General features: G+C 43.6%; 1 protein-coding gene across 3 annotated transcripts; it reads left to right on the forward strand.

The window, feature by feature from the left end:
- The first annotated feature begins 524 nt into the window (after positions 1 to 524).
- Positions 525 to 22,032, forward strand: LOC149341640 (uncharacterized). 3 transcript variants are annotated; one of them, XR_016282950.1, is made up of 14 exons: positions 525 to 965; positions 1,060 to 1,166; positions 1,264 to 1,416; positions 1,972 to 2,080; positions 3,447 to 3,581; positions 8,463 to 8,589; positions 8,699 to 8,770; positions 9,104 to 9,242; positions 10,765 to 10,920; positions 13,863 to 14,228; positions 15,125 to 15,320; positions 17,950 to 18,041; positions 20,605 to 20,767; positions 21,295 to 21,434. XR_016282950.1 is itself a non-coding variant. In XM_089543763.1 (14 exons), exons 1-14 carry the CDS (start codon positions 728 to 730, stop codon positions 21,658 to 21,660), a joined length of 2,424 nt encoding a protein of 807 aa, XP_089399889.1. In that variant the 5' UTR covers positions 525 to 727; the 3' UTR covers positions 21,661 to 22,032. The 3 variants fall into 3 exon arrangements, 2 of the variants coding, with proteins under 2 accessions (XP_089399889.1, XP_089399890.1); XM_089543763.1 differs by having other exon boundaries at positions 20,600 to 20,767; positions 21,295 to 22,032; XM_089543764.1 differs by having other exon boundaries at positions 1,264 to 1,401; positions 20,600 to 20,767; positions 21,295 to 22,032.
- The last annotated feature ends 1,143 nt before the right edge of the window (positions 22,033 to 23,175 follow it).

The raw sequence follows: 23,175 nt of genomic DNA on the forward strand, positions 1-23,175 counted from the left end.
TCAATGAAATTGTTTACAAAACTGCTCACCTGGTGCACCGACGGCTTCTGCAACTCGGCGCCAAGCCGCATCAGAATGGCCGCGATGTTTACAGTACCTGTGCTGCAGGTCCCAAAGGACCTGCTCGCACTCGACAGCGTCAATAAGGCGCTCGTTGAGTGTTTTGGTTGGCCATCGTTTTGTAGGAAGCGCGAATACGCGGCGATCGCAATGCAACGCTTCAAAACCAAAATAAGCGCGCGAAATGCCCGGCAGTGACGTACGCTCAGCGTCCATGCTATTGGCTGATCGCGCATGCACTTCCGGGCGAACGAGCGAAATTTTATATTTCGGCAGATCCGAGCGACGTGCAAAGCGACACGAGTTGGTATATTAGCTCTATGACACGCACATTTCTTTTCTCGCTAAGTCTTCGCGCGACGCGTGTCGCCGTCGCGTTTGCGTTCGCGGGAGTTTTCGCGTCCTTTAAAGGGATAAACCTATAGATAGCCCCACATCCAATCCAATCCAATCCATGTGATTGTGCACGCGTATAGTGTACTAGATTAGGTGCACGCGCATGTGCACGCGATTGTGCAGCTTGCCGCAAAGCGAAATGTTTTTACTGAAATTTGTCGTGGAATCTTGGATGCAGCGATTACCTTACCACTGCGTCATGTTGTCGAAAGGTCATATTCATGCCGTTAATTTCAAACCATCCTGATTAGTTTGTTGGCTAACTGATACAATGGACTCGCTTCCGAAACTGCTGCCAGTGTGGCCCAACGCAGCAGAGCATGCTTTGGCTGATTTGATTGATTTCAGCGTTGCAGCAAAGTATCAGCCGGACTTTGGAGGTGCTGGAGTGGATATTGAAACAGACGAAAGCGGCATTTTTCGTTGCTTATCCTTGAAATGCCATGACTCTCGACAGAACAAGCTTTCCGCACGATACTTGACGCTGCCTTTCACGGTTCCCAATGAAGGTATGCTACCTCTTAGAGCAGGCTTGCATACCTGTTTAGGTAGACGCAGGCAGATGGCACATATTTTGTTTGTTTTCTTTCTCATATGTTGCAGTCACAGATGCTGTGGAACCATGCTTACAATATCAACTAGACCTGAACCAACGTATACGTGCCTTTGAGTCGACTATCAGCAATTACCGCGGTATCGTTAAGCGCAAGGTGAGCAGCATTGGTTGCTTGTTTTGTGAAGCTCTTGCGGTGTTACCGCAAATTTTTTGTTTTGCTTGAGGCGAAATTTGCCTTTTCTTTGTTCCAGGGACCTTTCTCTAACGCTGTTCAAGAGATGACTAAAGTCCTCAATTCAAAGAAAGCTTGCAAAGAGCTGAAGAACACGGCAATTCATCAAAGCCTCCTAGACCTAATGCAAGCGCAGCCAGAGTCATTCTGCTACAGGGTGAGCCGTTTTCAGGTACTCGCTTTAAAGAGCCTTCTTGTCAAAATAAGGATCCCAACCGATTTCATTCTTGGCGATGCTGTTGCTGTGTTGCTGGTTATGCGTCGTCGGTGTTCCATATCTATTGAAGGTGAGAGCTCTCATTCTCGCCCGCCTGTCCAAAAGTTGGGACTCCCACGGATGCTACAAGAGCCCTACCGCATGACTCGGAAGCGAACCCCTTGTGCTCTTTCCTTTTGACAAAAGCTGTAAATATGAAGGACTGAACAGGAAGAAAAAGATTAGTGGTCTGTTCATAACTTGATGTCAGTATCATACTTGGTATTTTTTCATATATACTTACACCAGAAACCACTGGTGCTTGCAGATTCTGTTTTTTTTTGTCACATGCATAGCTGCTCATAACAGCTTTGCTTTTATAACTTATTGCATTCCTACAGTACATTTACACCATTTAAGATGTTCATCACATGTGCCACAAGTGTTGGAGCTTTATTTGATTTGCTGGTTAAGTGAAAGTATTGTTCAGAGACTTAAACAGTGCGCTTACTGTTATTGCCTTTCATGAAGGAATGCAACTGGAATTTCACTGGAGGCTGCCTCGCTGCAGTTCCTTTTGGTTTGCCTGATGGTTCCATACTTGTAGCTCATCCATGTGGAGCTGCCTTGGACAAGTTAAGTAAGTAACGTTCCGACTGCAGTTGTATCAAGTGTAGTTCAGTGCTCCCATGTCCGCCAACCATTATTTGTCTTTTTCACTTTCCTGCCCCTGCCCCAGCTTTTGTATGTTCAGTGTATTTTCTATGGACACCAGTAGCCTCATGCCCACCACCAAACACTGCTGTGGAAATGAAATTCGATCCTGCACAGTCAGTGCTGTAAAACTTGCTCTACCAAAGTGGAGGCTCGGTCAGAAAATTGTAGATATTGTAGCGACCTTTATTGGCAAGAGATGACTGGTTGTTAAGGCCGGTTAGAGCGGGCAAGGGCAGGTCCGGTCCCAGAACAGTTGATGCTTTTGCCGCGCGTCGGTTCTGCTGCTTCAGCTGCCGATCGTCTTCTTCTCGCCTCGCGCCGCGCATCGGTTCTGTTGCTCCGACTGCTAAGCGTCTTCCTCTCTACAATATGTTTATCTGAAAGAAGGGCCACGATGTGCAATTGATGCTGTGGGTGGCTGCAGAGTTGTCTCCTCCAGCTATCAAGTTTCAATGCCAATGTCTTGTACCACGGGTGTTTTGTCTACAACTTATCCAGAGCCTTTGCTGGCCATCTACAAAACAGTTGCACTGAAGTGCATATGAGAAGTTTCTTGTTGACTGTATTTGACAACATTGAAATATCTTACATATATTTCTCACTCTAGCTACTGCTAGTTGTTGCAAGGGCTTGAGTGCATGAATGCTAAAAATTGGCTGGTGAGCACGCTTTTGTAAACAGCTATGCATGCAAGTACCTGATTTAAGCTATGCATTACCCCTTAATAGTCCACAGTTATTGACTTATTTTTTCTTCATATTATTATTGTGATAACATAACAATGCTTTCTAGATGAGCCGCCACGGTGGCTCAGTGGTTATGGCGCTGCGCTGCTGACCTGAAAGACGCAGGTTCGATCCTGGCTGCAGCAGTCGAATTTCGAAGGAAGTGAAATTCTAGAGGCCCGTATACTATGCGATGTCAGTGCACATTAAAGAACCCCAGGTGGTTGAAAGTTGCAGTGCCTTTCACTATGGCGTCCCTCATAGCCCGAGTCGCTTTGGGACGTTAAACTCCATAAACCAAACCAAACTTTCAGAAGATGTAATATAACAGGTTTAGCCCGCAGAAAATTAACAAGTTCCATGACTGCCTGAAAAAAAGTGTCATAGAGGTGGAAAAAAATGTATTGCTCTTCAGATGTTGTGACGCATGCTATAATGAGTATAAATTATGCATATTGCAGTTTTATGCTTTCATATTGTCAGCAGGGCTAATTTGTTTGGCTGTTGTAATGAATGGAGTGTCTTGAAGACTAAATTTTCTTTATACCTCATTACTGCTTTCAGATATTTCAGAATACAGATCAGCCGCTGCAGGCTCAACAGAAGCATTTCTGCAAAAGAAATCGAGTCTTGTACTGAAACCTACAGATAGCACGCAAGGCACCATCTTCCAAGTGAGCCTGCGAAATGTTCAGAAAGGTAATCTCAGAGCAATAATTCACAATGTGCTATGTATAAAAAGTAGGTTTTGGCATAGGAATATTTCTCACCTTTCAAGTTTCGGTCTTGGGGTGTGGCAGGGTCAAAGAGGCCAGTTTAAAACATTGGCAGGCATTCTGTTTTCCACCGCCTCTTCATCTTACTCTCATTTGGCCTTCTGAGTGGGTGGAAAGGGGTAGAAGCTGTGCTGCAGTGCTCAATGTAGGCAAGTTGCTGAATGTATTCACTTTTAGGTTTTAAAAATCATGGCTGCCATGAAATAGGTGCATTATTGCTGTGATATTGCAAAGATGAACTCTGTAAGATGCACATGCATGCAGGTGTCCACAGATTAAACTTTTCACATTTCTATTTCTCACATTTTTATTTCAAACACATACAAAGCATGTACCATGTTTGTGGCAATGGGTGATAAAAGGTGCACCCAGTGTCTTGGATTTGGATTTGAAGATGCACCCGTTTCCCCTATTGGTTGGCGATTGGTTTGGCTGTACTTGTTAGGTTTAAATGCAACTTACTGGAACCTATTTTCCTGATCGACTGAAAAGGACACTGAGCACGTATAGAAGCTGGTCTGTACCCTTATATTGCCGCATCATAGTTACATGCTACTTTCACTGAAACTGGAGCTTTTATAAGCCAGAAAAGGCAAAAAATCTTGAGCGACGCTTAAGAGTACAATGCAGTAGAATTAGAGGTGCCTTCCACGCAAATACTCCTCCTCTTTCATACATTCATGGGTAGTGTGGAGTCCTCATACCACTACTGGTGCAGTGATGCAGAGGATGAACAATGCGATACCGCCCTGGCAGGTCTCACAGCCACTAGTGTGGCTTGTGAGACCAGGTTGGTCTTCCTGAACTTCCGTAAGGCTAATTTTGGCACAGGTAGTTCTTCAGAGACTGTTTTTCTCTTGACCAACGAGCTGATGCGTAGCGCCACGGTGGGCAAGCGGCAGTTGCATTGAATTTATTTGTATTAATTTCATTGCCACCTGCCCACTGTGGTAGGTGGGCCACATGGTTTTTTGTGACACAAATGGATACCGGCTTTTCTCGCGAATGGGTCCTCTAATGCTGTCATATTAAAATTAAGTACACATGTCGCCATCACTGGACAATTTTGCGAGTGGACTACATGCGGCGACAAAGTGTTTTGCGTGCTGATCCCTGAGCTAAGGCTACACTGCCATTCGCTTTTAACAGTGATCATGGAGTCTTTTTTGGTTTAGACATCACAGTTTTTAATGGAGCGGCAGGACAATTGTTAAGTGCAATTTTCTCAGCAGTAAATGCGCTTTTGCAGCTGAAAAAATATCAACATACCCAGAAAGAGCCGTAGCATCGGAGAACAAAAATTTGATAAGTCGTTTTCAATGTCCTGTAATATGTGTGCTCTTGCAATTATAGTTAACATTAGTTAACTGCATTTCATCACCATATTTACATGCTGACAGGAATGGATTATGAAACCAAGTTCTGAGTTTGGTGATAAGGTGGGCACAAATCAGTCTCGAGCAGTACTACACAGATGCAAAGAAATTGAATTTCTTTAGCCAAAGTCACATTACATAAAATTATGAAAGCCGCTGAGTATGTGTTGGAAAAATATCAGAAAAACACTTAGAAACTTGATGCGTGGGGTGTAATAATCAGCCCATGCGCATTACCTGGTCAGAAGTAGTAGAAAGATAGGTTGTGCTTATGGGACATTCACAAGAAACACGACGGGACAGGCGTCTCCCGGTTCAGCATCCTGCTGAACCTGATCAGAAGGTTGCACTAAGAAATTCAATCTCTCATTTTCAATTTCAAGGTACTGATGCTGTAGTTTTTTAGCTATTCCATTTTAGAGGGTCTTAAAGGTGTATCGGCACCTAATTTTATTTACATGTTTTGTTCGCTCTAATAGTGCATAATAATTTAAAATACATGGATCACCACATGGTTTTCAATAACTCTTTCATCTCTCATGCTGTTTCAGTTTCATCAACTGAATGGTAGTTTCAATGCAAAGGTAGCTTTACGTCACGTGAGGCATAGAAAAAACTGCATTATAATCGCTGATACATTGCTTATTATCATTCTTGCTTTTGAAGCAGGATGACTTAAATGGGTAGAGACACAAAATTTCGGACATAAACAACGATGGGATTTGTTTCGTGGGCATCAGGAGATGCCTTCTAGTCACCAAGTTTCAGTTGCAGGCAATGAGTGAAACATGATTTAATATGATTTTGAATGTTGTCCGAGGAACGGCTTGGCATTTCCACCCATACCAAGTGCCGTCAGGGTGAACTTGCCCCAATTAGTATTGTGTTGTCACCAGACCCAGTAGTTATTAACATGTGCTTGCTGGCAATGCCAGTGTCATCAATATTGTGGTGGGCGGTTGACCGTGGCAGGGGCGTGGACCGAGACTGAAACTGCCGGTGCGAAATCATTTGTAATTAATTACTAATGCTGCGCATTGGTGTTTTGGGCTCATTTTAATGATTAGCACTAGGCCTTCAGGCCTCTCTCAAGGCAAAGAAATGGTCACCCAAAAACACTGTGTCTGTACCCCTTTGGGACATGGCTTTAATAGCGAAAAATGGCCAAAAAATTGGTTTCTTGAAGATAAGTTTATCTGCTTGTATGCCTTGTCTTCTGTGCTGTCCTAAAGTTTCACTGCTCAAAACCACCAGGAAGTCACGTAAAAAATTGTCATGAACCTGAATGGCACTGCATATTGGAGAAAACACTCGAAAAAGAGGCATTTTCCTCCGTTCTGGTTTCCTGACCAGATGTTCACCTTTGTGTGGAGCAGATTTCTTCACGACTTTTTTGTCTATTTGGACCCCGTTTGATTTGTTGCACTCACAGGACTCCATATATGCGGTGACAATCTTGGTTTTTCATTTTGTTGGATTGTAGACTTTTGGTGTGACGCCTTGTTTACAGTTTAGACGTGTCTGTGTCAACTGCTTTGTAAAAAAAATAAAACAAATAAGTTTGTGTTGTGGAAAAGAAATCGAAGATTGTCATCGTGTGCAGCATGCATTCAAAATTGAAGTTAATGTTGAGCCAGTCTTGGGCCACATTTTGACAAGTTTGCAGGCTTTTCACAAGGTGTAGAAGAGAAAAAATTTATAGAAAAAAAGACGTTAGATATAATTCTGAAATTTTGTGCATTTCAGTTTGAAAGCATTTGAAACAAGCTAAAAAAAAATTCTTCAAAATTCGTCAGAAAATAAGAAAGTTGATGTTCAAAGCTGTGTCCCGTCTTCAGCATTTTAGAGAATTATAACTAAGTATCAGCGGTTATATTGCAGTTTTTCTTTCGTGCCTCACATGACCTAAGGCCATCTTTGATGTCTAAGCCATTGTTCAGTTGTTGAAACTGAAACAGCATCGAGAAAAAATGCAATTATAATTTATTTAGCGCCTTAGAATACCACGGGGTTATCTGTGTATGCTTATGTCTAACCCATCATTTCAAAGAAGAAAAGCTAAAAGCAAAAATTTGGTTTCTACGCTCTTTAAAATTTCACCCCTTAGTTTATCGGACTGCTTGAGCATGACTTTAAAGGAGCTCTCCTGACACACCTTTCGAGCATGCCACATGCATGGGTAATTTCAAATACTGAACAGCGATCACAGAGTACAACAATGATGACATCAACACATAATTCCTCAGTTCTCTACAGGGTCGTGACGTCATTCCACCGCCATTACATAGCGCCTCTGAAGAAAGAAAAGCAATCGGACTGAAATGAAAAGCGGTCAAGCTGGGACTCAAACCCGTGCCCTTTTGATTGAGAGCTGGGCGTCAAACTCCTCAGCCACAAAGGAGCTTGGGTTGAAGGCGATAAAGAGAGGCCTTGCGTAAGCATCCTGCACCACAGAGTACGCTACAGAGCGCGGGCATCAACATCTAGTTAATTGAGATGATTGGTTAGTGTCACCGATTCTTGTCGGCAATTAACAAAGCCTATGCATACGAGCAACTGAAATCCACTTGATGTGCTGTAGTGGCACCAGCATGTGGCGGCCAATTGGAACTGCAAGTGCAGCGGATTCGGGGCTCGCATGCCGAGAGATGGCGCGCACGCCCCACTATCGCATTAAATTCTCATTGGGGGTTACCAGTGCATTCTAAAAATTTTGACTCCAGGAAACTCAGCCTCTACAAAGCGCATTAAAAAAATTCTTGCTGGAGGATATTTGTGAAAGCAGCATTCTTTAACCTCCCAGGCATACCGCAATTTAACTTTATTGAATAGTGTTGCAGGGCCCATTTAAATACTATGTGAGCACAGTTACACTGTTGGCAGTGTACGGTGCAGGCAAGGTTTTCGAGACACAGTTGCCTTGGCAACTTAGTTTCATTGAGTTCATCACTGAGTCTGACTGGGTTCAGCCTTCTTTACTTTTCTCGCAGGATAATCGTGTCTTGTAGAAAGCACCTTCCTCACATTTTACCAGTTGATGGTTTTGCTTTTTTGAGCAGTGTTGGGATTTTTTTTGCATCCAAATAATGGAAGAATAGTTTTGTTAGCACCCGCCCTATCATTTTAAAAGGGGAAATATAAATTTCTTGCTGTAGCTTGCTGAGCATTTGAGGTATGAGGATTGACAGGTGTGCCTATTGTGCCAAATTTTCTTGTGCTTCTGCATTGTGGTTCACACACCTTGCATGTTGAGTCCTGCCATGAAGGGATTTTTCATTTGTTAACTAGTGCATTGTGTGTCTCACTTTGTTTTTGTTTCATCTGTGAATGCTGGCTGCTAGCTAACCCTCAAGTCAACACATGTTATTGCAGGGTTTTCTCCTCGGCACATTTGATAGTCACTGCAGTACTTTTTTTTTATATTTCAGAGACTGCATGTTGCATACGATCAAGGAACCATTGTCGGTACATTCACTTATTTGGTACACTGGATAAGGATCCCACAGTGCTCTCAGAGTTTGTATATGACGACGTCCTTTGCTATACCATGCCAAGGTAATACTTCAGTTGCAATGACTGAATGATGATGCTTTGAGGAAGAGATATTGCTATGTGCTGATATCAAATCAGGTGCACTTATTGTGACTATGGTTTTTGCTTTCAGCAAACACATCTTTGGAGAGCTTCTTGCAGTGACAGAAACAGGGCAAATATTGCTGCAGCAGTGTGACCGCACGTGAGTTCGTGGAGCCATTCTTGTTCAGTTTTATGTGTGTAATTTATGTGTGTAACACTACTAGTGCTGTTATTGCCACTCTACAGCTTCTGCAACCAAAAGTGAGCCTATATTGGAGAAGAAATTCTGTTAATTATTTACTGGCTGCCGGTGAATTCCATGCAGGGATCTATGTTTACTAATGTCCTCCACATGATTCCAAAGAAAAAATTTGCAGCAAAAAATTTGGTGTCTTTATCCTCTTTAACTAATTGCCGTAATGTTTAGCCTCTAGAGGCTAGATGGGAAGAGTGTGCATTGCTCAGCATGGAGGAATGCATGCATTCACTGCAGGGAGCCCTCCTGGAGAGCCTCAGTGTCTCACGAGCAACCATCTACCAACCAGTGGTGGTGCGTCGATTTTGGCAGCCATCCTCGTCATGTCTGTTACATGGACCGCTCTGGACTGTACAGCCTCGATGCCAGAAGACCGGTGAGCACCTTATCTTCAATTGAGGAAAGAAGTGGAGAACTCGAGGTCTACTTCTAAAGGTTGTAGCATAAAAAGGTTTTCAGCAATTGAAATTTTGCGTGTGACTTACACAGCAAAGCTTTATTTCGGTATTATGTATAGTTTTTTATGGCTGTAGCTACCTTGGAGACCATCTTTGAAGTTTATCACATAGTTATCAGAGCAGTAGGTCATGACAGTAATCTCCTGTGTTTACCCACTGCGCTATGGGGAATGGAATTCAGGTGAGCTTGGGCCATGTCTGCCGTGTTGGCCAAAGGGTCAGTACATTTATTACACAACTGAGCTTCCTTTGTAAGTTATAATTACTCTCATAGCTATATGGGTGACTTTCTTCAGGGTATGCCATTACCCTTACAATCATTGCCTGTCGTTTCTATGCTTTGGAGAAGGTTGAATGAACGTGAGAGGTTTTTGATCAGATGTTTACTGTAGCTGCATTTTGTTATATTTGGAGAATCTGTGAAATGCCTTCGTTATGAGCGTATCACAAGGGGGGCAGCACAAGCCTTTAAATATATGCGTTAAAAATGTATGAACATCGCAAAGCTCATATCACACAAATGCTTTCAACGAGCGACCAGTGATACTTGTCCTGGCACTCTCTATGACTTGTAAAGCGTGTCGTAAGAGTTGATGTCCCCACCTAATTAGTTCTGTTACCGAGCAGAGTAGGATTTATTTTCTTTCAAAATTTGAAATTACTAATAAGCAACTGTTGCTGTAGGGTGAGCGACTGTGCTGTAATAATTTTTCTTTGACCCAACAACACCTATTTCTTCACACAGAAAGTTGCTTGCATTAAGTTAGTCGTCTAGAGGCTCTCCAGTGCCATGCTTTGCCGTCGCAGAAGCATGTGCATTGTATGACTTTGTCCTCACACTGACTGCCTAGCTTGGAACTACTCATTTATTTAGTGCATTAAAGACATTAAACGCCAGACTGTGCTCTTTGCAACATGCAGTGCATTTGTAACTTTGCCATTTCCTACCTTATGCAGCTTGTTGGCGTTTTTGAGCAAAAGTTGCAATGCTTTGTGCACACTTCTCATCACAAAATTAAAATCTTTCCAGTCTTATACTTCATTAACACATTGCTGGTGTGTTGCTTGGGAACTTCTACATGCCATGCGTGTTGCAGTTACTGTGCCTTCACAGTATTCTGTGAATCAATTTTCACAGAATATTCGGCAAGTTTGCTGCAGCACTAATACGTGCTCTGTCTAAACCTCACACTGTACGTGTTGAGGTTCACATGCTGACGTGTGCTGTGACTGATATGTGATGTCCTGTACGTTTATTGTGTGCTGGGTATCACCGGAAGCTTTTACCCTGCCCCAGAGAAACCTGTGGAATATTAAATGCAGATATTGTCATGGTGTAGGCTATTAGCATTTTTCTTCTTGAAGTAATCATTTGCTTTCTCAGTTTTTGAACAGTTTTGTACTAGCTGCTATTTTCTTGAAATTCTTTTTCTTTTTCAGGGTTCTCGGAGGCACATATTCTGCAATAACCGGCACGAAGCCTTTCTGAAAGACGAATTTTTTTTGTTTAAGCCTAACCCTCTTAACTGCCACCAAATGTACCTGGCAAGCTCAAAGCTGTTGTCAGTTTGGGATGAACGTCACTCTCGACAGCCGGTAAGTTTCGTCTCTTTAGTTTTTCAGCATTTGCAACAAAAGTAAGAATAGGTCAATTCTTGTGGTGCCAGCACACAAGTGCATGTGTTAATGTGGGTTGTCTCTGATAACACCGATCACTCACAACACTTTTGCTAGAAATTGCTGAATACGGTAGGAAGTATAGTAGTTGAAAACTCTGTAGTCCACCACCCCTCATTCGAAGGCAAGGTAAAGTGTGCCGGTGTGGCCCGCAGAGCAGTTTGTAATGCATGTTATACCCGTGCCACACACACACAAGAAATGGCACTAAATGCCTACCGCCTTAAGTTTGTTAGTTTCATTATTTTCGAAGTTGGTGCTACACGTCCACGTTTAATGTCATTATATGAATGTCACGATAATGGTAACACCTGCACAGAAGTCAAATTTTACCTGAATATAAACAGTTCGAATGAGCACAATATCGAGGCAGTCGTGCAATCTAATAAAAAAATTTTTTGCAGAAAATGCCGCTGTTCTTGCTTGTCAAATCGAAAAAGTAGCCATGAACTCTCATGTCAGCACACATGCTGGGAGTATCTGTCAGAAGTGCTGGTAAATGTGGCACCCTTCATATTGGAAATGCAGTTGAGATGCCTCATCTGACTAAATGTTATAAGTTAACCATCTGCTACAGGATCCAAGGTGTTACTAATAGCTTCGTGATTTTCTGCATATGGAATGGGGACGAGATTTCGCATTCCTCGGGTGAATCAGTTGTGGCGAACTCAGTTGGTCGCAAATGGCAGTAAGGCTAATGCCATTAAATTTATGCATGTGGCATCGCACGAATACCTTTAAAACTTAAGACACTAAGCACTTAACAGCATCAAGCATGTTCATGTGGCATGGGTATTACTCTGTGCCTCCCCTTTAACAGCACATAGTTGTGATGTTAGTTGAGACAGCCTTGATTGTACAGACGTTTTGGGCACTGATATAGCAGGCATGTGCGGTAAGGTTCTTGTTCACCATTTTCACTCCTCCTAAGTTGTCGCATAGCTGTAATGACTGACAGGGTTGTCACCATAGGCGGCAGAAAGGCTGGTGTCAAACTGAAACAAACTCCTTATTGGGCAAACTTGAGTCAACACAAAATGGAAGAGAACTTGGTGGCAATAATAGGAAGAAGTGTTTTTGACAGTTGTCAGGGTCAAAATGGTCATTTCGGTCAGTGCTGCTCTATTTAAGCGTGACTAAGAGCGACTCAGGATATTTTGGATAGTATATGCATGTCGTCTTGAAAAGTCCTGAAAAGCTTGATTGCTTCACTGCTTACCTGAATGCAAATCTTTGCGAACAGTACAGTATCATCAAGACGCCATGCACCACGTAAAAAACTTTTCCTTCATGGTGAACAGAATGGGGATGAGGCCGTGTTCTGGTTGTGATCAACAAAACACGGTGTTTGAAAATGAACGCAGCAAAGCATATGGAAATGTGCTGTTCGCTCCAGCTGTAGTAACAATTATAACAGTGCTGCGTTTTATATTTACATCATCGGCTTTGAAGCACTATACTTGTCTTGTTACAGATAGGCCGGAATTGGTCTACGTAGCAGTAAGATTTCTTGAATTGTCACATTCTGTTAATTCAGCCTTGTCAGAACATGCAGAACTTGTTGTAATGTTCCAAAATTTAAATGAAAGGGAGGACTTGAAACTTGAGTGAAATGTAACCTTTATTCTGGTTTATTCTGGCCAAGCCACAGTGGCCAGATTTCGATTCAAGTTAAATAAAAAAAACACCCAGGTGCTGTGCGATTTAAAAACTGCAGGTGGTATAAATTAACTCCCACTGCACGTCCCTCATAACCCATGTGTCGCTTTGAACGTTAGACCCCACAATTTACAATTTATTGAATATCTTCATTTGTCATTGTCTCTACTGTCCTACTAAAACTTCAGAGTGTTGTTGAAGGCCCCTTAACAAGAGAACAGTACATGATTGGTTTGTGGTTTGTGGGGGTTTTAACGTCCCAAAGCGACTCAGGCTATGAGGGATGCCGTAGTGAAGGGCTCCAGAAATTTCGACCACCTGGGGTTCTTCAACGTGCACTGACATGGCACAGTACACGGGCCTCTAGAATTTCGCCTTCATTGAAATTTGACCGCCGCGGCTGGGATCGAACCTTCTTCTTTTGGGTCAGCAGCCAAGTGGCATAACTACTGAGCCACGGCGGCAGCTAGAACAAGCGCATGAAGCTGTATGCAGGTAAAAGTGGTCTGTGACTGGTTGGTGGCTTTGCTCTCTTCAGTCAGTGTGGTCCCCCCTCATAAAGCATGCAATTATTCCCAATTATTCTCAAAGTGGCTTTGTGAGTTGAGGTGCCAATTGCCTGACGCTAGCTGTATGTTCTGGGAAATTGCTATGTTTTAATGTGGGTGGACATGATTATAGGTATGTTCTCATTTTTCTTTTCTTAGCGGTGCCCATGCTCAGTCCCCTTGTGTTCTCAAGAGCTCCCCTGCTGTGCCTTTTTACAGTTGTGCGCAGTGCCTCAAGTGGCACGCTTGGAGCACACCCAGTTCAAACATCATTGCGTTCTAAAGTGCAAGCCACACATCTTGCGCTGAAAATTTTAGTTATTACGTTTGGTGCAACAGACACAAGCTATTAATTTAATTTTGGGTGTTTACCTTTCATTCAAAGCACACAGTACTTGATGCAGTGGGGCGGCTGTGCTTCTAGGGGAGTTTGTCAAATTTTTATTTTAGCTGTAATTGACACCTATAATTTGTTGAAAACAAAACTTCTCGTCAGTCTTCTTTTATTTTTGTGTTCGGCCATTTATCTCTGCAAAAGTCTCTGCAATTAATATTAATTGTTTGCATTTAGGTTTTGTTGTTGCAAAGCTTAAAAGTGTAATACTAGAAAGATTGATGCAAGCATGGTAAGTCATTTCTGCCTCGTCCTTCCAGATGCTGACGTGGAATCACTGTTTGCAGCATGCTCCATCATTCCTTGAGTTTACCCCTTTCCAAAGCTCTGAAGACGGAGGTCATTCCGATCTCTATGTTACGCTGGGGTCGCAGAGGTCACGAGAGGTTGCAGTCTTTCATGTCCGTCAGGACTCGCCTGCTGTCCAGCCTCTGTCACTGGTTCCTCCGTGGCACTTGTCACGCCCGAGTGACTTCGCGAAGCATCTTGAGCACCAGGGGTGCGCCGTCGATGACAGAGTGTTGAAGCGTGTTAATGCTCCACTGCTAGGTGGCTACATGGTCGAGTGCAAGAGGGGCACGTTTTCGGCACTGCAGCTGACCTCGTACGGGGACATCTTCCACCAGGTGAGCAGTCTAATCTTTTCCAAGATATATCTCACTGCCTTGCCTGGGTGACGACTTAAAATAAATGACACATCATCTGAACTATGCCAGTGGGCGTAAATAAGAATGTTATTTTATTGGCTCTGTGTTGTTTAGTAAGGCAACAAAGGACTGAAGGCCTTCAGTCGTTAGCGTACAAGGCTGGATTGGCCTTATATAGACAATAATATCTGGCTACTTTAATAATTCAGTAATAAAAAGCTTCTTTTTAGGGTTTATGTTCAACCTCTTTTTGCCTGTTCAGTGTCTAGCATGAGAATGACCAATTTCGAGCCCTTAATATTAGAAACATACAGCTACATTGGTAGAAGAATGGACTGCTGGCCAAGCTGGTAGTGGTTATAGCTCATGGTGCAAAAAAAAACGACCCACAAACATGCGACTCTACAAGAACTTTTTTATGAATCTTGTACTGTCTTGTCTCTTTATCTATCATCTTCATTCTCTTTCGTGCTATAAACTGCGGCTATATTCTTGGTGTTGACCTAAACTGGTTTGGGTTCATAGAGTGTTCTTGCTTGAGCAGTCTTTTGTGCAAAACTGAAGGAGCATGCACGTGTTAAGAAGGAGCGCAGCTTGCGAGTGCTGCTTTCCCCACTGCCTTGGACTAAGCACTGCTTGGTCTGCTCGAATGCTTCCTCCTCTATTTTATTTCTCATTGACTCTGAAGTATTGATGGTGACAAGTACGACACTATTAAATAGTGTTAAACAGTGTCAGGTAATACTGAGGTACTATAAGCGCAGCATTTTATGCTTCTGCCCATTCTGGGTGATGAAGCAGATTCAGTTTTCTTGTCCGCTAGCTTCAACATCATGGCAGCATGCATTCATTCCTCTGTACCCCTCGTCTTGCAGGACTTTGTATTGGGTGATGGTGAGCCTCTGAGCTCAGGCATCTGGAATTTTAGTGCTGGCTGCAAGCTGTTACCGGCTCAAGAAATAAAGGAGAATGTGGAATGGTGGACAGACCTTGTCACTGCGCATGACCGAGAGTATGAGGAAGGGCCAGAAAAGCTCCCACTTCTTGTCAATCATTTTATTGAGTATCAAGGTGAGTCTGACATTGGCCCTTTACCTGTACTGTGCTGTTGTGGTGGTGTATAAAACGGGAAGACCGTTGGTCATGCTCAACATCTGCAGCCATACAGTGGTGGAACATAATGCTGGCATAGTGAGTGTAGCTCTTTGAGAGGCTATTCTGTCATGCAACATATTGTACATGCACTTCAGATGTGTACTTTTCAAAAGAAGCATGTTATGAATTGTTTTTTATGTGTGCAGCATGCTGTGGCATCTTGCACCATTGTGGTGTGAGAGAATTATTTGAATTTAAACTGATTTGAAACTGAACACTGAAAGCATGCCAAAAAGGCAGCCGTGATACTGCATTTAACTGCAACAGAAAACTCGGCATTAACATGAGGAGGCTAGTGCTTGCGAAGTGCAGTCTACATGTTTTGTGGTGCAGCTGGCTACTGACTATGGGGTTAAAGTGTCACCCTGCTTTTTGTCTTTAATCCTTTGGCAGGTTGGTGAGGTAACACTGCTTGTCTTTTGGCCATTTAACATATTGGGCCTTTACTTTTTCTGGTTCTGTTAAGTTGCTTAGAGAGCCATTTGAACCGTCGATCAAAGAATGAGTTTTGCCAGAGAGACACGCTCGACAGAGCAACTGTATTGTCCATGCCATAGGCATAAGCTACAAGAACACCAAAAAAACAGCAGTCACTTGCGGTTTCAGGACACCGCTGTCAGAGTGAACACTTATTCATCTGAGTGCATCAAAGTGATGGTTAAAAACAGCATGATACTTCCTATTTGTGTAGAAGGTGCAGTTTTATGCAGCAGCCACAAAGTTGCAGCTTTTCATTTGTTAGGGGCAGTAGCTTCCCAAACCCATTCTATTAAGACGTGTCATTTGGTTTTACTGTGTGGGTGTGTTCTTAGTTTGAAAACAGCCATCCACACAACTGCACTAACATAGCACACTTCAGTTTCCTGCACAAGGGGAAACTAAGGCAGACATAAAGCATGCATTTTGTTTTAGCACTAAGGCTTGCAATCTCGAAAAAACCCATTGTCTGAAGCCAGCTAGACCTGCAGAAATGAAATAAACATGGCCGCGACTGTGCAACACCTGGGTTACGAACCTGCCGCAGTGCGAACAGATCGGCTTCGCTGGCCACTGCATGAGAGCACTATGCTATCGCTGCAACCTATCACCCCTTGTGTTTAACTGCCACTCTCTCGCGCTATACATTGCATGTCGTCGTCTTCATCACCTTCCGTCCTTGTGCTATGGATCCAAAACACACCACTATCGCAGTTCCCTTTTAAGTTGCATTAAGCGGTACTAAAATTTTATAGCACTACCACCAAGGTCTCCAATCACCGATTTCGCCAATCTTTGCTGAAGACTGATCTTGACACCCTAACCGGGAACCAAAAGAGAATTGAAACGCAATGTGCCAGCACACATACTTCCCATTTGGCCAAGTATAAGCTGAATCAGCTCTAATTTTTCCAGATTACTTTACTGATTACAAAACAGAGTGCGTAATTTTTGAACCTGAGCACTGTCAACCACAGTTGGACCTGGAGAAATACCTTGGAAATGTGTGGTCTTCGGACATTATAGACATGCTATAAAATGTCAGTATGACACGTTCAGCTAAACTTTTCTGCAGAGTTCTTCATAGCCGGACAGAGCTCACAGGGGCGGAAAAGTGCTATTTACGCATATAACGCATTTACTAACAGATTAAATCGTCAGTCTTTTTTTTTTTTTTTTTCTCTGTTAGAATGGAAGAGAGAAAGCTGGCTTTGATACTTTGGTTCATCACTGCTGGCTGCTAGGAATCTATGCTGATGAGGATTAAAGCTGTAGTGTGGGCTAGGTTCAAACTTCCCGCATGTAAAAGCGAGTAGGGCAGCATATGAATACCTGGCATGGAAATAATGTTTAGTAAATAATGATGTGTGTAAATTTATAGCAATAGTCCGTTAAAGGGTACTGTGACATGTTCACTAAGTTCGAGGACAACAGCTATCATTTGTATCAATAGTAAATCCTAGTGTCATTAAGAGTATGACTATTTTCTGAGGGATGCTGCACAATGGCATGGAAAAGAGTCAGCAGGGAGGTGGTGTGTGAAAAAAGTTGGTGTGGTTGGCATGCATACATGAAAAGATAAGTGGACAGACTCTAGCCAGCATACTTGTGACGGAACTTGTCGTAAACTGACTTTTCAGTGCATGTGCAGTTCGCATTGGACATTGTGGACATTGTTCTGGCATTAATGCCATGCTGCCCACTGCATTTGTCGCAAGTGCCTTTGTAGTGCTGCACTACAAGCATACTTAGTTTTTGCTGTCACTCGGAAAACATTGTGAAAAAATTTTTCTGGAAAAGTTCCCAGGCATCCATAGTAAATTCAGGATTCACTGTGCTTCTGGCAGGCAGAGCAAAAATATATTCATTCAGGCAGGTGTTTCTTTCCTGTCGGTAGAAATGTCACTAAACTTCCACTCTGTACATAAATGATAATTACCTGATCATCTTCTCTGCTTTGTTGTTTCGTCTAATTTCTCGTTTACCTTGACTTCTTTCGGCCGTGTTTTACCTGCCTGCACTTCATTTTCATTACTCTGTCATTGGGGCATTTCAACGATGTATCCAGGAGTCAGGTCGGATGCCAGTAGTGAACTATCACGGCACAACGAGGCCAAGCTTAAAGATCTGCAGCACATGGTCCTTCAAGCCATGAAAGAGGTAAGAGCATTAATGTATTTTGCCGCGTTTAAGTCTATTCCGAATATAAATACCCCCTCTCCCGCAGCTCACAGCCCTAGCTAACCAAAACAAAAAAAGTTGACTCCAATTATAAGTTGATGCATGCCCCACCCCGCTACTGCACTCTGTTGTGTAGTTCACTGCGGGATGGCATTGCAGCACATGTGCAGCTCAAAGCAATGACCACATGACGATGCAGTCGCAAAGCCAGCGGTCTTAGACAAATGGAGGTCAAAGGCTGCCGCATCCTGCTTTCCATATTTTTTTATTTATTTATTTATTTATAGATACTGCGATCTTGTACAGATCATAGCAGGGTGGGACAAAACAAAATACAAGTATATAAACACACACAAATTCACAACATTTACAGGCACTTTTCAAACAGAAGTAAAGAATTTTGATTAACAGTCCCGCTATTAGGTTTGTTCCAATCAGTAATTGTCCTCGGAAAAAAAGAATATTTAAAGCAGTTATTTCGCGCGTTCAAAGGGGTTATTGTTAGTGCATGCCTTTGTCTAGTGTTATAACCTGAGGAGTAAGAAAAATAATAAGAGGTATCATGTGCAGCCTGGCTGACGATCAATGAACGGAGCTCTCAGTGGTCCCACAGTTTCAGGTCCCAGTGCAACGCATGCTGCGGCCGTTAGTGATTGTTTGTTCTTGCTCTGTCTACCTCTCATCCGGGAAAGCGACCGCCAGCGTGAGCAAGCCATGTGAATGGCGCGCAGTAAAATATTAACTCGCGGAACCGATCTGCAAACGAATTAACAATTTGGTTTTGACATGTGGAGCGCCATGCATCTTGCCAGGAACGGGGTACCTTAGACTAGGCATGTGCGAATATTTGATAATTTTGAATATTCTGTCGGATAGTAAGTATTCGATACTCGATTCTATCTGAAAGTATTCGAAATTTCAAAGTATTTGTGTCAGGTGATTGGTGTCTCTAGGACTCTTGTTGCGTGTGATTTCAGTTCAGCGTGCCATCCTCCAGGATGGCACCACGGCATGTGTACAACCAAAGCCCTGACTTCGTGTCGCCTGCCTGCGCATGCTCACAGCAACAGATGCGAACACACGGAAGCACAGTGCCCAGTTCTGTACCTGTCGGGTGTCGACAGCTGTGCTACCCATGGTGCACACGCGCCTAACTGGCATGGCTGCAGTAGCAGTACCCGCTATGCTAAATGTCTCTAATAGAGAGATATAGCATAGTGCAGTCTGCTTCCGCACGCTGCCAGTGTGCACGCGCTGATTAGTCCTGACGGGTCAGGTGTGTAAACAGCCGATGCGAGACCCGTACTGTTCAAATTAGCGACTCACACCATAGACTTACAAGGACGTTGGCCGGGATTGCGCCGGAAGTTCGAATTGTTCGGATTTTCAAATTTAATGAGTTCAAAGTAACAAACATTTACTGTATGCGCTGTGTGTCGAAAAATACATGATTAATGCCTTTTGTGACGTTCAGCCTTTTTTGTGTGCCAGAAGTATACGAAATATTCGCTTCGAGATTATTCAAAGAAAATTACTATTTGGTTCAAATTCACTTGAAACCAAAAAACCACTATTCGTACATGCCTACCTTGGACCTCACAAACAGATCAGCTTTGTGTATATGTCGACCTCCCGCTCCCATTTCAGATGGTCTTTTTTGTAAAAAAAGGTGGATTTGTATGTGACAGTGTACAAAAAGGCAGCCTCTTCTGAGACCAATGTGCTTCTCAACTGGCCTTGTATGACTCAGGAAATCTTGTGTATTCTTGCAGTTTTATATCTTGTAGCAGCACAGGCTGGCTCAGAGTTATGCAATTTTGTAGTGCATACAGAAAGTTGTCAAAAGTGCCATTGTTGCAAGGAATGCGTGTTGTGAACAGCAGTGAATAGCGTTAAAAGTCACTAAGCTGGTATTGCTAGTCCTCTAGAAATAAGCTGTACGGTACTTAGAACAGCGTTAGAGCCATCATATCAGTTACTAATTTCCTTAATTCAGCCGCCGCAGTGGCTCAGTGGTTATGGTGCTCGGCTGCTGACCCGAAAGACGCGGGTTCAATCCCGGCTGCGGCGGTCGCATTTCGATGGAGGCGAAATGCTCAAGGCCCAAGTACTGTGCGATGTCAGTGCACTTAAACCCCCCCCCCAAATGGTCAAAATTATCTGGAGTCCTCCACTACGGCTTCCCTCATAGCCTGGGTTGCTTTGGGTTGTTATACCTCACAAACCAAACTATGTCTCAATTCCTCAGTGTAGGTTTTGAAGCCTTAGGCTGTGAGCACTTTTCTAATTTCCTGTATCCAAAGCATTCTTCGTTCCAAGTTTTTCTTGGCAGCATTAACGTGCAAACAACACGCCAACTCTAATCTGGTATATTGCGTTTTATTGAAGCATTTTGTCTGCTTATTATAACATTGAGTTTATTGAGAACAAATCTTTGACAGAAAGTTTTGCATCACCTTGTTGTATGACACTTTATAATGAAGCAGGCCATTAGCCGAATGCCACGCTAATATTATACACTGGTCCTCTCTTCGCAGAACAGGGTACTACATTCAAAGGAGTGGAAACGGACCTTAAGGGAAATTGGCACATGTGAGCCAGAGGAAAGCAGCAACATGGATGGCATATTGTGCACATTAGAGACAATCCACTTAGGCACCTGGGACCGAAACGCAAGGCGCTTCCTCGAGCACTGGACAGAAACAGTTGAGTCTGACCTTACTTACCACTGAGTGAAATTGGTTCAGTGTTTTAGAATAGCTTTGCTCTCAGTTTGCATCTTTGCGAAACATTATTCATGCTTTTGATGATCCTATGAAGGGTACAAATCACATCACTCTGGAACAGGTGCTTATAAGTGTGGTTGTGTCATCTCATGGCCCAGAACTGAAAAGGACAAGCAGGTGTACTATCGCGCTCAGTATGAGCTACACCGCGCTAACGCCTGCCCGGGCACTCGCACGGTGTAGCTTATACTGAGCGCAATAGTACCTGAGGACGGCAGTGGTAGCATTCATCCCTGATCGCCAGCAAAAAATGCATTTTCAGCGTGTTCATCGCAGAGAAGCTTTAATTTTGAAAATTTCCTCCAGAGTGCATACATCATAGAGTTAACACGCACACCAGATTTCATATCGCGTGTGGTTCTTATGTATGGTTATGTTTACCACAGGAAGGTCAACAACTGAAAGTAACCATTTTGTCTTGTTTTTTTTTAATTTTATTTTTTCAGACACAGTGTGCAGAAAACCCTGATGAAGTGACTGAAGATGCACAAATGTCCTCTCTGTACATTTCACAGAACTGTACGAAAGAGGAGCAGGCTCATCAGCCCGATACCTGGCAAAACATCTCTCTTAGCGAAAACCTAGTTTCTGGCCCACCATGTGTGGATGTGATAACTTCAAAGGACACTGTACTGCCTTCACAAGCATCCACTCTCGAATACTTTGACCCGAGTCAGCCGCTGTTTGTCAGTGATGACGAAAATGACCTAGCATCTTTGACACAAATGTCTTCCACAGTGCAACAGCCAAGTAAGCCAAAAGAATGGAAGGTACCTTTTAAGAAGAAAAAAGTGAGCATGGAAGGATTTTGAGAAAGCCTTAAAGCCTGGTAGTCAGCTTTGTGGTGTTCATAGAGAATGGAAGCTGAATGCAAAATGCTAGCATGTCCAAGAGAAAGCGCAGTACATGCTCGTTCCTGTTGTTTTGCACCTCCCAGATTATTAGTTGTAGTAGTCAAAGTGGCAGGTTCCAACAGTGCATGGCAAAAAACGCAATGGAAAGTATAGGTGGTGGTTAAGAAGTGGTGAGCTGAATTTAAGGTCCGACTGTTCAATTTTGACTTGGCAAATCACCAATGCACATGCTGCAGAAACTTGACGCATGTTTTATTGTTTAATGTAAATAGTCACAGTTCTTCATCTTTCATGCTTCGCTGTTAATAAACATCATCACCCCGAGAGCAACTGCTTCTTACTGATGTTACTGCGCTAGTCCTACTGTAGCTGCCATAGAAGCCCATACAACACAAACCTCACTGCTACATCGCAGTTCTGGAAGCATTGCCACAGAGTACGCCATGAATATCGTTGCGCAATAGTGCTTTACTCGGTGCCGGCTGTTTGACAGCCCATGTTTAGCGCACACAGTATGGCGATAGCGCATAACCGCCACGGCATTCAGTGATTTTCAGTGCACTGCCCCACACTGGCATTCCGCAAGCTTACTGGTGGCGTGAATTTTCTTAAGGCTGTTGGTGGAGTTCCACTGTTGCAGCGATGCAAGCGACGGAAAGGCTAATAATTAACGAAACTACAGTGTGATAAACGATGTATGGGCAGCACTGTATGGGATGCAGTTGCGCGAGTAGGTTCCGAAGCTTTTATTTCTGTCATCCGTTTTATTTTTCTTTACCCTTGCAGCTTGAGAGGCGCTCGCAGTTTGTAGGTTCCATAAAAATGAGGATTGTGTATAGGATTGAAACGGACGCTTCGAAAAATGCAGAAGTGCCTGCGTGTTGCAATTTAACCCGCTCTGCGTGCGTTCCCTCCTTACTGTCGCCACTGACTGATAGCTGCTAGGCAGATAGTAAACCATTGCAGGGCGTTGAGGATGTTCTGTACGTGCAGGATGATCGTGAGAGTCACAAAGCCTTATAAATTCTAGGCGGAGACCAATCCAACACGAGGCACATTTCCCCAACTTGGGCACCAATCACATTCGCACAGCACTGTTGCACGCGGAGTCACTCGTTGCAGAGTCAACCCGTGGGAACGGGAGAGAAGTTACAATTCCGCTGCGAATTCCTGCAGTGCAGCAACAGAGGTGCAAGCGGCTCCGTGTCGCCGAAAACACGTGGTCCTTGCGACGCCGCAGGGCTCAACTGCGGCGACGCGCTGTCTACGGTGTGGTCGGCTCTTGACGGAAACGGGTAATGCCTTCGGCTCCGTCCCTTTATTTCCCTGAACGGGCGCCCTTGGTTCCGTCCGTCGTCGGTCGCTACCCCCGGGCGTCTTTCGCCGGGAATGCTCATCCCTAACCAGCGAAGCGTGAGAAAATAGCCCAGGCACTTCCTCAGCGCTGCATCCTTTTTTGGGGTCGTCGTCTGG

Source organism: Amblyomma mixtum, chromosome 5 (genome assembly GCF_055824585.1).
Source record: "Amblyomma mixtum isolate Tamu chromosome 5, ASM5582458v1, whole genome shotgun sequence".
NCBI classification, from domain to species: Eukaryota; Metazoa; Arthropoda; class Arachnida; order Ixodida; family Ixodidae; genus Amblyomma; species Amblyomma mixtum.

What these genes read in the sequence shown, in the direction of transcription:
- LOC149341640 (XM_089543763.1), top strand. Translation starts at nt 728, where the DNA reads ATGGACTCGCTTCCGAAACTGCTGCCAGTGTGGCCCAACGCAGCAGAG. An exon ending in ACAGGGTGAGCCGTTTTCAG is followed by an intron (nt 1,417 to 1,971) that starts GTACTCGCTTTA and finishes CCTTTCATGAAG; the next exon opens with GAATGCAACTGGAATTTCAC. An exon ending in AGCTGCCTTGGACAAGTTAA is followed by an intron (nt 2,081 to 3,446) that starts GTAAGTAACGTT and finishes TACTGCTTTCAG; the next exon opens with ATATTTCAGAATACAGATCA.